This window comes from Triticum dicoccoides, chromosome 5B (genome assembly GCF_002162155.2).
Source record: "Triticum dicoccoides isolate Atlit2015 ecotype Zavitan chromosome 5B, WEW_v2.0, whole genome shotgun sequence".
Classification (NCBI taxonomy): domain Eukaryota; kingdom Viridiplantae; phylum Streptophyta; class Magnoliopsida; order Poales; family Poaceae; genus Triticum; species Triticum dicoccoides.
Window position 1 is genome coordinate 417152456 of NC_041389.1, and position 14993 is coordinate 417167448.

General features: G+C 44.7%; 1 protein-coding gene across 1 annotated transcript; it reads left to right on the forward strand.

Annotated features, from left to right (window-relative positions):
• The first annotated feature begins 1581 nt into the window (after positions 1-1581).
• Positions 1582-6855, forward strand: LOC119305628 (sugar transport protein 7-like). The gene is made up of 3 exons (XM_037582102.1): positions 1582-1755; positions 5066-5382; positions 5473-6855. Exons 1-3 carry the CDS (start codon positions 1614-1616, stop codon positions 6574-6576), a joined length of 1563 nt encoding a protein of 520 aa, XP_037437999.1. The 5' UTR covers positions 1582-1613; the 3' UTR covers positions 6577-6855.
• Positions 6856-14993: the final 8138 nt, after the last annotated feature.

Below are 14993 nucleotides of genomic sequence, written 5' to 3' on the forward strand. Positions count from 1 at the left end.
CTGCTTCGAGAGGGCATCATTTGGCGGATTGGAGATGGCATATCTGTGAATGTTCACCATGACCCATGGATTCCGAGACAGGGGAGCCTGCTGCCACTGGGCGCAGTGTTTCAACAGGGGGTAGTGAAGGTAGCAGACCTGTTAGACCACTCGGGCACTGCATGGAATAATAGCAAGATTGAGAACTTGTTTCCACCTGATGATGCTGATGATATAAAACAGATTGCGGTGGGTGGCCCTGGGATTAATGACTATATTGCCTGGAATTACACCAAGGATGGGAAGTTCACAGTTAGATCTGCATATCACCTACGGATGAGCCTCAACTCTGCAAGGCTGGGACGGCCGGGACCCTCCTCGGCCTCCTTTACTCACCGGGGATGGCTGGCCATGTGGGACACGGACGCACTGGGTAAAGCAAAAGTGCATATGTGGCGACTGATGAGGAATGGCCTGGCTACGGGGGCGGAGTTGCTGCGTCGACGTATTAAGGCTGGAGTCTTCTGTGAGGCCTGTGGAAGGGAAGAAGATGGTCTCCATAGGTTTTGGGGGTGCCCACACTCCATGTGCTTCTGGAGGCAGCTTAGCTCGGAGATGGGAATCTCGGTGGCAAACCCACCATGAAGTATTGATTCCCAGAGAAGCTTGAGAAGTGGTTGATGGAATGGTTTGCACAGGCAGACGAAAGAGAGAGATCGGTGATGGTGCAGGCAACATATAACCTTTGGTTAGCGAGAAATGATGCGAGGGATGGACGCAAGATTATAGAGCCTCATGAGTTATCAAGCAGGACTGCTGCTTTTATCAATGAATGGGCTGAGGTGCACAGGAAGGAGGCGAGGGAGACGGCGCAATCGGTGCAGCAAGCGTGGGAGCCTCCGGACGCTGGCTGGACTAAAGCAAATGCTGACGGATCGGTGTGCAAACACAGGCGAAAGGGAGGCATTGGGGTAGTGTTGCGGGATCATGAAGGTGCATTCAGGGCGGCAGCCTGTCAACCCCTAGGAGAGGAGGCCGACCCGGAGAAAGCCGAGCTGCTGGCGTGCAAGAAGGCGGCGCAACTGGCGACAAGCATGGGCGTGAGGCACCTGCATTTGGAGAGCGACTCAGCTCGCGTGGTGGCGATGATCACAAAAGGAGAGAAGAATTTGTCCGCTCTAGGGCCGATTGTGGAGGAGGTTAAAGCTTTATTAGGTACATTTGTTTCATTTCGTGTCTCGTGGGTGCGCCGTAGCGCAAACGCCGTCGCGGATAGGTTAGCTAAGGTGGGAATGGGAGATGAACTATCCCAAGTTTGGCTCTCTTCCCCCCTCCAGACTTTATTTTGGATGCTGTATCGGATGAGATCCGTAGTTTTGTTTCATAATAAATAAAGCGGCGGCAGTTACCATAAAAAAAAAAGGTGGCGCGCGTGTCACCAACACCTGATGTGACGGCGATGTTACTTGCCCCCGCCACTCCTGTCGCTCCCCTATGCGGAGCTACAAAAAGGTAGCGCGCGCATTGCTTCTTCCACGACCATGCGGTAGTAGTAGAGTCGAGAGCTCTTGCTCCTTGGCCATAACGTACGTGCATACGACTGCCCCTTGAATTGAACTGTTCCTGGAGAGGAGATGGCTGGCGGCATGGCTCCGCTGGGGGTGAAGAAGGAGAGGGCGACGGAGTACAAGGGCCAAATGACGCTCGCCGTCGCCATGGCCTGCGTCGTCGCTGCCATCGGGGGCTCCATCTTCGGCTACGACATCGGGATCTCCGGTACGTACCCACTAGCTAGCTAGCTAGCTAGGTGCATGAACAATCATGCTGTTCTATCCTTTTTATTATTATATCTCGGTTGAGTCACTCACTTGGGGTTCGGTTGTACGAGTGTGGCTACTTTTCTCTGCCGTGCTTGTTGCCACTGACCCTACAGGTGGACCCTATAGGTTGTTTCTAAGCCGAGCTTGAAACCTAACAGCATGTACTATTGTACTCCCTTCGTTTCTAAATGCAAGTCTTTGTAGAGATTTCACTATGAACCATATACGGATGTATATAGATGCGTTTTAAGTTTAAATTCATTCATTTTGCTTCGTATGTAGTCCATCTAGTGGAATCTTTACAAAGACTTATATTTAGGAACAGAGGGAGTAGCAATTTTGCTCCAGCCTGAATTGTTGCTCCCGCCTCGTACTGTTGTGATAACCTAAACCGAACACGCTTCTCACAGTCTCACAAGTCGGGGTCGGGCTTCTCGATTATTCTAGCTAGAAGAGGCAGCCTCTAGGCGAAGAGGAAACCCTAGCTACCGAATTTTACTCGGAGGCTGGATGCTGCATCATACGAAGGCCGCCTCAAAGAGAAGAGAGAGTGTTTAGAGGCATGCAGGCAGTAAAATACGTACACACCGGATGTCTTATACTACTAGCAGGGTCATCACGTAACGTTGTAGTGATCTGTAACTTTAATGCCAATCCATTCAAACTCTTGATAAGTATATGGATTTTTTCCATGAATAACCAAAGAAAATGGATAACCCCGACCTCCGCATCATGCTATGCATACAAACATTTTTTTTGTTAAACATAAAATAACTCCAAGTCACGGGTGTCAAAGGTTTAGAGCAAGACACGACCACACCGGGCGGAAACAAAATTACATAGTTCATCGACATAATCTGCTACTGGCATGCCATTCAAACTGGTTGAACAAACCTTGTGCGACCGTTTGCAAGCGGATGCACCCGGCGGCCATAAGCCCCGCATGTCCACATGTTGTAGTGATGATCATGTTCGAATTGAAGCCGCAGCTCCGAAGATAATCTGCAAAAAAAGGGAGAAGATAATCAGTTAAAAACAGAATCATTTTGGCAATTCCAAATCGCGCAAAGAATGTCACAAACTCCTACTCGGGTGTGACCCTCAGATTATGGCGAATACCATCCACATCAAATCAAAGAGGCGAACGAACATGATAGGAATAATGATGAATAGTTTCCTCTTGATCACAAAAACAACATTTTACAAGGTTATCTTTGGTAAGTATTACCTTCTCCTGCAATAACCCCATGAAAACTTTGATTTTAGAAGGGGCCTTTCTTTTCCAGATATGCTTTCTATGGAAAATAGGCCAAGAACCCATAAGTTACGTATACATGGACTTAACGGTGAACATACCATTGGTAGTCAACCTTCACTGGAATGTATCTGGCATCTAAGTTAGACTGATTGGCACCAACCTATTAACTAAATGGATCCACTTAGTCCATTTTTCACCTAGTAAAGCTCTAAGAATTGAATATTCAATGGGCTTGTCCCCAGAACAGAGGTCAGCGAGGCCTCCTTTCTAAACATAATATTATGAAGGGTAGGCTATTAAAGAGCTAATAAAGTGTCACCAAACCAAGTATTTTTCCATAAACTCGTAGATTCGCCACCACCAACCTTGAAGAACCTCTCCTAAAAAAGAAATACTTGACCTTCATCAAACTCTTCCAAAACGGCGAATTGGTAGGTTTCGCATCAACTCGGGATATCATTTTGGAATACTAGTATTTGTTGTGGAACAATTCTTACCAAACACATTTCTCTTTAGGAAAGTATAAAACCATTTGGAGAGTAAGCACTTGTTATTGATTTTGAGGTTTTCAATGCCCAATCCAGATTGATCTTTAGAATCTAGATCGGTAGAAGTCTAGCCTTTTTAACCCCTCTTTAGGTATCTAAAAAAAGAGCATGAACATGAATAGGCTCGAGGAACAACGTTGATGAGGGTAAGTCGTCCTCCATATGACAAAGGCTTACCCTTGCAACTGTTGAGCTTGTTTTGGAAATAGTCTTCAACTACTTTCCATTCCTTGTTGATGAGCCTATAGTGATGAACGAGGACTCAGATGTACGTAAACGGAAAGGATCCCACCTCACAACCAAATAGATGCATGTACTAACTCTCCTCTTTGGCCTTACCAAAATAGAATATCTTACTTTTGTGGAAATTATTTTTTAAACCCGAAAGTTGTTCGTAAAGACACTTGATCAAACTAATTGCCTTTTTAAGGTCATGTTCCATAAAAATGACCATGTAAACCACATACTAGAGGGTAGGTACACTTTCATCAATCAGATGTGGACTAAGGTCCCCAACCCGACCATCCTCCTTAGCCTCTACTATAAGAATAGAGAACATATCTTCGCAATATTAAATAGAACTCGTGAGATGGGGTCAGTTTCCTCAATCCCTTCTGGGTTTGGAAATAATAACTGATATCACCATTGACCTTAGCCCCAACACTCTCTCCTTGAATGTAAGAGTCCACTTGTTGTCTGCATTCAGCCGCAAAATCTTTCCTGCGAAGAGCTTGCTAAAAAAAAACAATTTACTTTGTTGTATGCCTTTTCAAAGTTCACCTTAAAGTAAACTCCATCAACTTTCTTAGAGTGTAGCTCAATAATTATCATGAAAAAAAGGACAACCACTTCCTCAAGAATATTGCGAATAGACATAAAGTTGTTCGGGTTAGGTGCACCAGAGTATGAGCCATACTAGTCAATTGGAGTGGAATGTTTGGCTCTCGAGTGTAATTACACCCGTTTTTTTTAATAATAGTAATTTGTAAGAAAGTCAAAAAAAATCTGAAACTTTTTGCGAACAAAGTAGATTTATTATTGCACTCGTATAAAGACTTTCGCGAAGAAATGACTTTCATGCTGTTGTGGACGTAAAAAGAAACAAATTTGTCACTATATATGCTGTACTATTCACGCTATTGTAATAGAATACTTGTCATTTTTGTCAAAAATTTGTATTTCGTTGCAGAATATTTTTTACGTCAGTAACGACAGCTCAAGTTTGTTGCGAAAAAGTTTTGGAATGACTTGACTTTTTTTTGAAAAAAAAAACGTAACCAGGTGTAATTACCAACATGTTTCAAAGGGTATTTTTCATCTATTTGTGCCTACCTTAGTGAACATTTTAAAACTGGTATTCAACAAGCATATGGGTCATAATTGCTCAACCCGAAGAACAGAAGCCTGATAATTCCAAAGTTGATGTCACTCTGTCTCACTTATTACACATATTGCTGCAGGAGTGAACACCATGGACCCGTTCCTCGAGAGGTTCTTCCCGGCGGTGTTCCGGCGAAAGAACTTGGTAAGCTTAGACAACTACTGCAAGTACGACAACCAGGCCCTCTCTGCCTTCACCTCCATCCTCTATCTCTCCGGCCAAGTCTCTACACTTGCGGCCGCGCCGGTGACAAGGAACTACGGCCGTCGTGCCAGCATTATCTGCGGCGGCATCAGCTTTCTTATCGGCGCAGCCCTTAACGCGGCGGCTGTGAACCTCACGACGTTAATCCTCGGCCGCGTCATGCTTGGCGTCGGCATCGGTTTCGGCAATCAGGTGTGGTAAGCTCAGACATACGGAGTGGGCGATTGCATTGCATGTGTGCTTGTAGCATTGCCACTGAACAAGTTCTTGGTGCCATCGTAGGCTGTGCCGCTGTACTTGTCCGAGATGGCGCCGGCGCACCTCCGCGGCGGGCTGAACATGATGTTCCAGCTCGCGACGACGCTTGGCATCTTCTCGGCGAACATGATCAACTATGGCACGCTAATAATCAAGCCGTGGGGTTGGCGTCTCTCGCTCGGCCTTGTGGCAGCGCCGGCGCTGCTGATGACGGTCGGCGGAATCCTCCTCCCGGAGACGCCGAACAGCCTCATCGAGCGCGGGCGCGTCGAGGAGGGTCGGCGTGTGCTGGAGCTGATCCGAGGAACCGCGGACGTCGACGCTGAGTTCACGGACATGGCGGAGGCGAGTGAACTGGCCAACACCATCAAGCACCCGTTCCGGAACATCCTCGAGCGGCGCAACCGGCCGCAGCTGGTTATGGCCGTGTGCATGCCGGCATTCCAGGTCCTAACGAGCATAAACTCCATCCTCTTCTACGCGCCGGTGCTGTTCCAGAGCATGGGCTTTGGCGCCAGCTGGTCCCTCTACTCCTCCATGCTCACCGGCGCCGTGCTCTTGTTCTCCACGCTCATTTCCATCGCCACCGTTGACCGCCTCGGTAGGAGGAAGCTACTCATCAGCGGCGGTATCCAGATGATCGTTTGCCAGGTGATCGTGGCGGCGATACTGGCGTTGAAGTTCGACGCAGACAAGCATCTGTCGCGGGGCTGCTCGATCGCGGTAGTGTTCGTGATCTGCCTCTTCATGCTCGCGTTCGGGTGGTCGTGGGGTCCGCTCGGGTGGACGGTGCCGAGCGAGATCTTCGCCCTGGAGACGCGGTCGGCGGGGCAGAGCATGACGGTGGCCGTCAACCTCTTCTTCACCTTCATCATCGCGCAGGCGTTCCTGTCGCTGCTCTGCGCCTTCAAGTTCGCCATCTTCATCTTCTTCGCTGCGTGGATCGCCGTCATGACCGCCTTCGTCTATGTCTTCCTGCCGGAGACCAAGGGCGTGCCCATCGAGCAGATGGTGCTGCTCTGGAAAAAGCACGGGTTCTGGAAGAACGTCATGCCGGACATGCCACTCGAGGACGGATGGGGACCCGGTGGGGACAGTGCTCTTACCGATGGCAACATTCACAAGTGAAGATCATCTGCGATAATTCTACACCTAGGAAGACTAACGTAAATCTTTTACGTAACCTTTCATCAATACCTCTCTCTTCCCTGATTTTAAGTGGGATGGGGCCCGCCTTCTCACAGCACGCGACGCGCGCCTGCTTGCAGTGGTTGGAGCGTCTGCGTCTGGGTTAGTTAGGCCAACTCCACCGCGCGACCCCAAACGGACGTCCATTTTGTCCGGTTTCAGTCCGTTTGGGTATGGATTTGGGATCGTGTCCGGGCCTGTCCTGAAATGCGATGGCCGTGCGCCCAGCACGCGGCCGCATCCATTTGCCCTATCCTGTCCGTCAGGGCAAAAAATGCCCTAATTTGCATCAAAACTAGTTTCCAACCCAAATATTTGTCTGAAAATTAAAATAGTTTTACAACCCAATTGAATTTTTTTAATAAAATAGTTTTACAACCAAATCGAAATTGTCTTGGCTGAACATAAAATAGTTTTACATCTATTGGTTGCCAATGTGATCCCAGACGCGCTCAACCAAGTCATTTTGAAGATTGAAATGAGTGTGCCAATCACGCATCTCACGGTGGAATTGGGCAAACTGTTCAAATGTGGCCGTGTCTTGGTGCAGGGGCTCAATATTTTCACCTTGATAATCAAATCCTTGGTCGAAGATACTCTCATCACGCTCGTCCTCGACAATCATGTTGTGCATGATCACACAAGCAGTCATCACCTCCCAAAGCTTCATTTCATCCCATGACAGTGCAGGGTTTCGAACGATACCCCACCGGGATTGAAGCACACCAAAAGCACGTTCCACATCCTTTCTAACACTCTCTTGCATTTTGGCAAATCTCTTTCTTTTCTCACCTTGGGGTTTCGAGATTGTCTTCATAAAAGTTGACCACTGAGGATATATACCATCTGCTAGATAGTATCCCTTGTTGTAATGGTGGCCGTTGATCTCAAAGTTGCCAGGTGGGGAGTGACCTTCTGCAAGCCTCGCGAAGACTGGAGAACGCTGCAGCGTGTTGATATCATTGTGAGAACCTGCCATGCCGAAGAAAGAATGCCATATCCAAAGATCTTGCGATGCCACCGCTTCTAATATGACAATGCACCCGTTAACATGCCCCTTGTACTGGCCCTGCCAAGCAAATGGACAGTTCTTCCACTCCCAATGCATACAATATATGCTGCCAAGCATGCCTGGAAACCCTCTATCTGCGTTGGTCGCCAACAATCTCTCTGTATCAGCGGCAGTTGGCTGCCTCAAGTATTCTGGGCCAAACACCTTGATCACAGCCTGGCAAAACTTGTACATTGACATCAGACATGTTGTCTCACTCATACGCACATACTCATCCACCAGATCGCCTGGAATTCCATATGCAAGCATGCGGATGGCCGCAGTGCATTTCTGATAAGAGGAGAATCCAAGTTTGCCAAGGGCATCCGTCTTGCACTCGAAGTATGGGTCATGAGCAACCACTCCCTCTCGCATACGATTGAACACATGCCTTGCCATACGAAAACGGCGACGAAATTTATCCGGCTTGAAGAGCGGAGTGTTGGCAAAGTAATTGGCATAGAGCAGGGCGTGGCCTCTCTCCCTGTTGCGATTCAGGTTGGGAGCACGGCCAGAGAGTTACCCCCTGTACCGAGGAAGCTGCCGTTGAATATGGTCGTGAACGACCAGTGCAGCCACCACAAGATCTTCATCATCTGACGACGAATCGTCCAATGAACAAAGGAAATGATGGAAGAAAAACTCATCTCCACTGTCCATACCTTTGTTGGCAAAAGGTCGAACACCTTGCGGTCGTGGTGGCGAAGAGGCCGCGATGATCACCTCGACGCAGAAGGGGTGGTTGCCGGCCGGCTACTGGCCGCTCTGGAGCTCTCAACGGGATCTGCTTCGGCCGTCGTGGTATGTCGCCGGCACTCGTGTCCCCTCCGCCACCGGCAAGGACGGCGACGGCCAAACCTCCCCCGATAGACAACCAAAACTACGGCGAAAGCGCGGGCGTGGTGGCGGCCATGTCGAGACGTGGTTTGGTATGGACGGCGGGGGGCTGCGCGGTGAGGAGGCGGCCGGATAATAGCGGCGGCGCCGGCGACGGGGCAGGGCGGGGAGAGAGGGTGAAGCGTTGGGAGCGGAGGGACTGCTAGTGTCCCCGACAGGCGGGCCACGGGAGGGACAAGGGCGTGCGTTGCGGCTGTCCGCGCGCGTCTGTTTCACCCCAAATCGAGCGCAAGTTTGGGCCGGGGATGGATCAAAAACGGACAGAATCCGGACAATTGTCCGTTTGAGGCCGTGCGTTGGGCCGCCTCTTTTGTCCTTTTTACCCCAAACGGACGGAGCCGGACATGATAGAGTCGCGCGGTGGAGTTAGCCTTAGCTCTAACTCATCGTGTTGTATCAGAGGACACACAGGCAGCACATGCTCACTTTTGGTGGGTCTAGAGCGAATGCTCTCGTCCTATGCTTTGAAAGCATGAATAGGGCGTGGTCAGTATTTTCCTAGCGTGCCTAAGAAACATACTAGTGGTAACACAGTCGAAAACCCAATTCGGTGCCTTATTTTTTGTTTCGTGCAATATTACGGGAAAAAAATGTATTCCCTCCGTTTGGAAATACTTTGTCATCAAAATGGATAAAAGGTGATGTATCTCCATTTTGATGACAAATATTTTTGAACGGAGGAAGTACATAGAAAATATTGATGTTTCCCTCTTTTGTTTCGATAATTGTGCTCCATGTTTCTTAGGGCGGCCTCATTGAGTAGTATGGCATTTTGGAAACCGATGGAGGCCTTATTTTTTAAATTTCAAAATTCAAACTTTTCAGTTCCAATAAATTCTGAAAAAAGTGCACATGCATACATGGATGTAATGTGTATGCGTATAAAATTTCAGGATGAAATTCCTTGAATTGTGAGCTGCACAAAAAAAAGGACTTTAAGGATGAATAGTACATGTCATGCGCAAAAAGACAAAAGGATGGATAGTACATATACTAAAAAGGCCTGGATTTGTTTATTTTGTGTAGCTCTCATTTTAACGTACTTCGATCTGAAATTTTACACACATGTACATTATATTTCTAGGTATACATGTATTTTTTCAGAATTTTTTAAAACTGAAATGTTTTTATTTTAAATTAAGGCCTCCATGAAACTCGGTCTTCATTTGGCATTTTCGAGTCTCAGTGCACTATATCTTAAGCTATATCTGGTGACATGAATAGATGTTTAGATACGGCATTTTGATGCCCGGCCTCCATGGAGGCCGAATTATTGAAAAAAATAATCAAAATTCATTCTTTTTGGTTTCAAAAAAACTGAAAAAGAATTGTACAAGTACAAAAGGAAGTGATGTGTATGTGTGTAAAATTTCAGAATGAAATACCTTGAGACGCAATCTATGCAAAAACAACAAATTCACGGACTTTTGGGATGAATAGTATCATGTCTTGAAAAGTCACATATTTGTCTTTTTTGCACAGCTCCCATTTCAACATATTTCGTCCTGAAAATTTACACACAAGTGTGTTGTATTTTTTTTCAGAATTTTTTGAAATTTAAAAATATGAATTTTGTTGAATTTTGAATTTTTCAAAAACCGGCATCCATAGAGGCCAAGCTCCTAAAGCAATTTTTGAGTCCCAGTGCGCTATATCTTAGTGTTGTATCTAAAACATCCCTTGTCACATCCCAAAATTTCAGTTTTTGAATGTAATTATTAAAATATGGTTAATTAAAAAGTTTGATTGTGATGCTTGAGCTTAGCTAGCATCATGATCCAGCCACATGACGTTAGAAAGTACCTACCGCTTGATACGTCTCCAACGTATTTATAATTTTTGATAGTTCCATGCTACTCCCTCTGTCCAAAAATACTTGTCATCAAAATGAATAAAAAGAGATGTATCTACAACTAAAACACATCTAGATACATCCCCATTTATCCATTTTGATGGCAAGTATTTCCGGACGGAGGGAGTATTATATTATCTGTTTTGGATGTTTTATATGCATCAATATGTTATTTTATATTATTTGTGGTACTAACCTATTAACCTAGAGCCCAATGTCAGTTCCTGTTTTTTCCTTGTTTTTGAGTTCCACAGAAAAGGAATACCAAACGGAATGAAACGTTGGCGATGATTTTTCTTAGACCAAAATACAACCAGGAGACTTAGAGATGAAGTTGGAGGAGCCACGAGGCGGCCACAAGGATGGAGGGCGCGCCCAGGGGGGTAGGGCACGCCCCCACCCTTGTGCCCCCCGTGACACTCCTGACCTAATTATTTCTCCTATATATTCTCATATATCCCTGATACGTCTCCAACGTATCTACTTTTCTAAACACTTTTGCCCTTGTTTTGGACTCTAACTTGCATGATTTGAATGAAACTAACCCGGATTGACACTGTTTTCAGCAGAATTACTATGATGTTGTTTCATGTGTAGAAAACAAAAGTTCTCAGAATGACCTGAAAATCCTCGGAGACAAGTTTCAGAAAATATAAAAAATATTGGCGAAAGAATCAAGACCAGGGCCCCCACACCTTGTCCACGAGGGTGGGGGGCGCGCCCACCCCCTCTGGGCGCACCCCCTGTCTCGTGGGCCCCCTACAGCTCCGCCGACCTCAACTCCAACTCCATATATTCCGTCTCGCGGAGAAAAAAATCAGAGAGAAAGTTTCATCGCGTTTTACGATACGGAGCCGCCGCCAAGCCCTAATCTCTCTCAGGAGGGATGATCTGGAGTCCGTTCGGGGCTCCAGAGAGGGGGATTCGTCGCCGTCGTCATCATGAACCATCCTCCATCACCAATTTCATGATGCTCACCGCCGTGCGTAATTCCATTGTAGGCTTGCTGGACGGTGATGGGTTGGATGAGATTTATCATGTAATCAAGTTAGTTTTCTTAGGGTTTGATCCCTAGTATCCACTATGTTCTGAGATTGATGTTGCTATGACTTTGCTATGCTTAATGCTTGTCACTAGGGCCCGAGTGCCATGATTTCAGATCTGAATCTATTATGTTTTCATAAATATATGTGTGTTCTTGATCCTATCTTGCAAGTCTATAGTCACTTATTATGTGCTATGATCCGACAACCCCGAAGTGACAATAATCGGGATACTTCTCGGTGATGACCGTAGTTTGAGGAGTTCAAGTATTCACCACGTGTTAATGCTTTGGTCCGGTTCTTTATTAAAAGGAGGCCTCAATATCCCTTAGTTTCCACTAGGACCCCGCTGCCACGGGAGTAGGACAAAAGATGTCATGCAAGTTCTTTTCCATAAGCACGTATGACTATATTCGGAATATATGCCTACATTATGTTGATGAATATGAGCTAGTTCTGTGTCACCCTATGTTATAGCTATTACATGAGGAATCACATCCGACATAATTATCCATCACTGATCCATTGCCTACGAGCTTTTTATATATTGTGTTTCGCTTATTTACTTTTCCGTTGCTATTGTTACAATCACTACAAAATCCAAAAATATTACTTTTGCTATCTTCATCTTTACCACTGTTACCATTACTATCATACTACTTTGCTACTAAATACTTTGCTACAGATACTAAGTTATCCAGGTGTGGTTGAATTGACAACTCAACTGCTAATACTCAAGAATATTCTTTGGTCCCCTTGTGTCGAATCAATAAATTTGGGTTGAATACTCTACCCTCGAAAGTTATTGCGATCCCCTACACTTGTGGGTCATCAAGACTAATTTCTGGCGCCGTTGCCGGGGACCATAGCTCTATTCTCTGAGTCACTTGGGATTTATATCTGTTGATCACTATGAAGAACTTGAAAGATCGAAGAACAAAAATTTATCCCTCAACTACGAGGGGAGGTAAGGAACTGCCATCTAGCTCTGCACTAGATTCTCCTTCTGTTATGAATAAGCTTGCGACACCTAAACCTGCTACTGCTATGAATTCTGATATGTCGCATGTTATTGATGATGCCACTTCTGCTATGCATGATACTTATGATGAAACTACTTCTATGCTTGATACTTCTGTGCCATTAGGTGAATTACTTGATGAACAACTTACTAAGGCTAGGGAGAATGAAATTATTGATGATAGTGATGATGAAAGTTCTCCGAGCGATTATAAATTGCCTGTTGTTCCTGAGGGTTATGTTATGGATGAAGAAACTGCTAGAGATTTTCTTGCTTGCAATGATAGATCAGATCTTAAGAAATTATTAGCTAAGCTGAAACAAAAGACACTAAATGCTAGAATGAAACATGACCCTGCTTTTGCCACTTCACCTATCTTTGTTACAGATAAGGAATATGAATTCTCTGTTGATCCTGAGATTATTGCTTTAGTTGAATCCGATCCTTTTTATGACACTGAATCTGAAACTGTTGTGGCACATCTTACCAAGTTAAATGATATAGCCACCCTATTTACTAATGATGAGACATCTCGCTATTATTACATACTTAAGATATTTCCGTTCTCATTAAAGGTTGATGCTAAGACTTGGTTTAATTCTCTTGATCCTGGTTGTGTGCGTAGTCCCCATGATATGATTTATTACTTCTCTGCTAAGTATTTTCCTGCTCATAGGAAACAAGCTGCCTTGCGGGAAATATATAACTTTGTGCCAATCGAAGAAGAGAGTCTCCCACAAGCTTGGGGGAGGCTTCTCCGATTACTTAATGCTTTGCCTGATCATCCACTTAAGAAAAATGAAATACTTGATATCTTCTATAATGGACTAACTGATGCTTCCAAGGACCACTTGGATAGTTGTGTTGGTTGTGTTTTCAGGGAAAGAACAGTCGACGAAGCTGAATTATTATTGAACAATATGTTGACTAATGAAAATAATTGGACTCTTCCTGAGGCAATTCCTGAACTAATTAAGCCAACTCCTGAGCCTATTCCTAAACCTACTCCGAAGAAGAGATGTGTTCTATTTCTCAGTCCTGAAGATATGCAAGAGGCAAAGAAATCAATGAAAGAGAAAGGTATTAAAGGTGAAGACGTTAAGAATTTACCTCCTATTGAATAAATACATGGTCTTAATATACCGCCTGTTGAAGAAGCACATTGTCTTGATAACCCAACACAGGTAGTGAAGGTAAATTCTCTCTATAGATATGATAAAGATGAAATCCCGTCTACTAAATTTCATAGTCCATGCTTAGATGAGTTTGATGATTTCATGAATAGACAAGCAAATTTCAATGATTATGTTGGTAGACAATTGAAGAATAATGCTTATATGATAGGATGCTTGAATGATTATATAGCTAGAGTTAAAGGTGAACTTAAACTCACTAGTAAACATGCTTCTATGGTTGCTACTCAAGCTGAACAAGTACTTAAAGCTCAGAATGAATTGCTAGATGAATGCAATAATAAACATGACTTTGCTATTAGAGTTGCTACAAGAACTGGTAAAATGACTCAGGAACCATTGTATCCTGAAGGCCACCCTAAGAGAATTGAACAAGATTCTCAGAATAATAATCTGGATGCTCCTAGTTCTTCTAAGAAGAACAAAAAGAAGAATGATAGGACTTTGCATGCTTCTAGTGAACCTAATGTAGAAACACCTGAGAATCCTAATAATACTTCTATCTCTGATGCTGAAACACAATCCGGAGATGAACATGAACCTGATGATAATGCTAATAATGATGTTCATGTAGATTCCCAACCTAGTAATAACAATGATATAGAAATTGAACCTGCTGTTGGTCTTGAAAACCCACAATCAAGAAACCAACATTATGATAAGAGAGATTTTGTTGCTAGGAAGCATGGTAGAGAAAGAGAACCATGGGTTCAGAAACCCATGCCCTTTCCTCCTAAACTATCCAAGACAAAGGATGCTGAAGACTTTGAACGTTTTGCTGAAATGATTAGACCTATTTTCTTACGCACGCGCTTAACTGATATGCTTAAAACAAACCCTTATTCTAAATATATGAAATATATCATCACTAATAAGAGGAAAATACCTGAAGCTGAGATTTCCACCATGCTTGCCAACTACACCTTTAAGGGTGAAAAACCTAAGAAACTTGGTGATCCCGGAGTACCCACTATACCTTGCTCTATTACAAGAAATTATGTTAAAACTGCTTTATGTGATTTAGGAGCCGGTGTTAGTGTTATGCCTCTTTCCTTGTACCCTAGACTTGAATTAAGTAAGTTGACACCCACTGAGATATCCTTGCAAATGGCTGATAAATCAACTGCTATACCTGTCGGCATTTGTGAGGACGTGCCTGTTGTTGTTGCGAATGTTACGATCTTAACAGACTTTGTCATTCTTGATATTCCTGAGGATGACAATATGTCGATTATCCTTGGTAGACCCTTTTTTAATACTGCAGGTGCTGTTATTGATTGCAACAAGGGCAATGTCACCT

Bases quoted from the DNA above. Each gene is read 5' to 3' on its own strand.
- LOC119305628 (XM_037582102.1), top strand. From the start codon at position 1,614: ATGGCTGGCGGCATGGCTCCGCTGGGGGTGAAGAAGGAGAGGGCGACG. The intron at 1,756-5,065 runs GTACGTACCCAC...ATATTGCTGCAG, and splicing joins CTACGACATCGGGATCTCCG to GAGTGAACACCATGGACCCG. The intron at 5,383-5,472 runs GTGTGGTAAGCT...GTGCCATCGTAG, and splicing joins GCATCGGTTTCGGCAATCAG to GCTGTGCCGCTGTACTTGTC.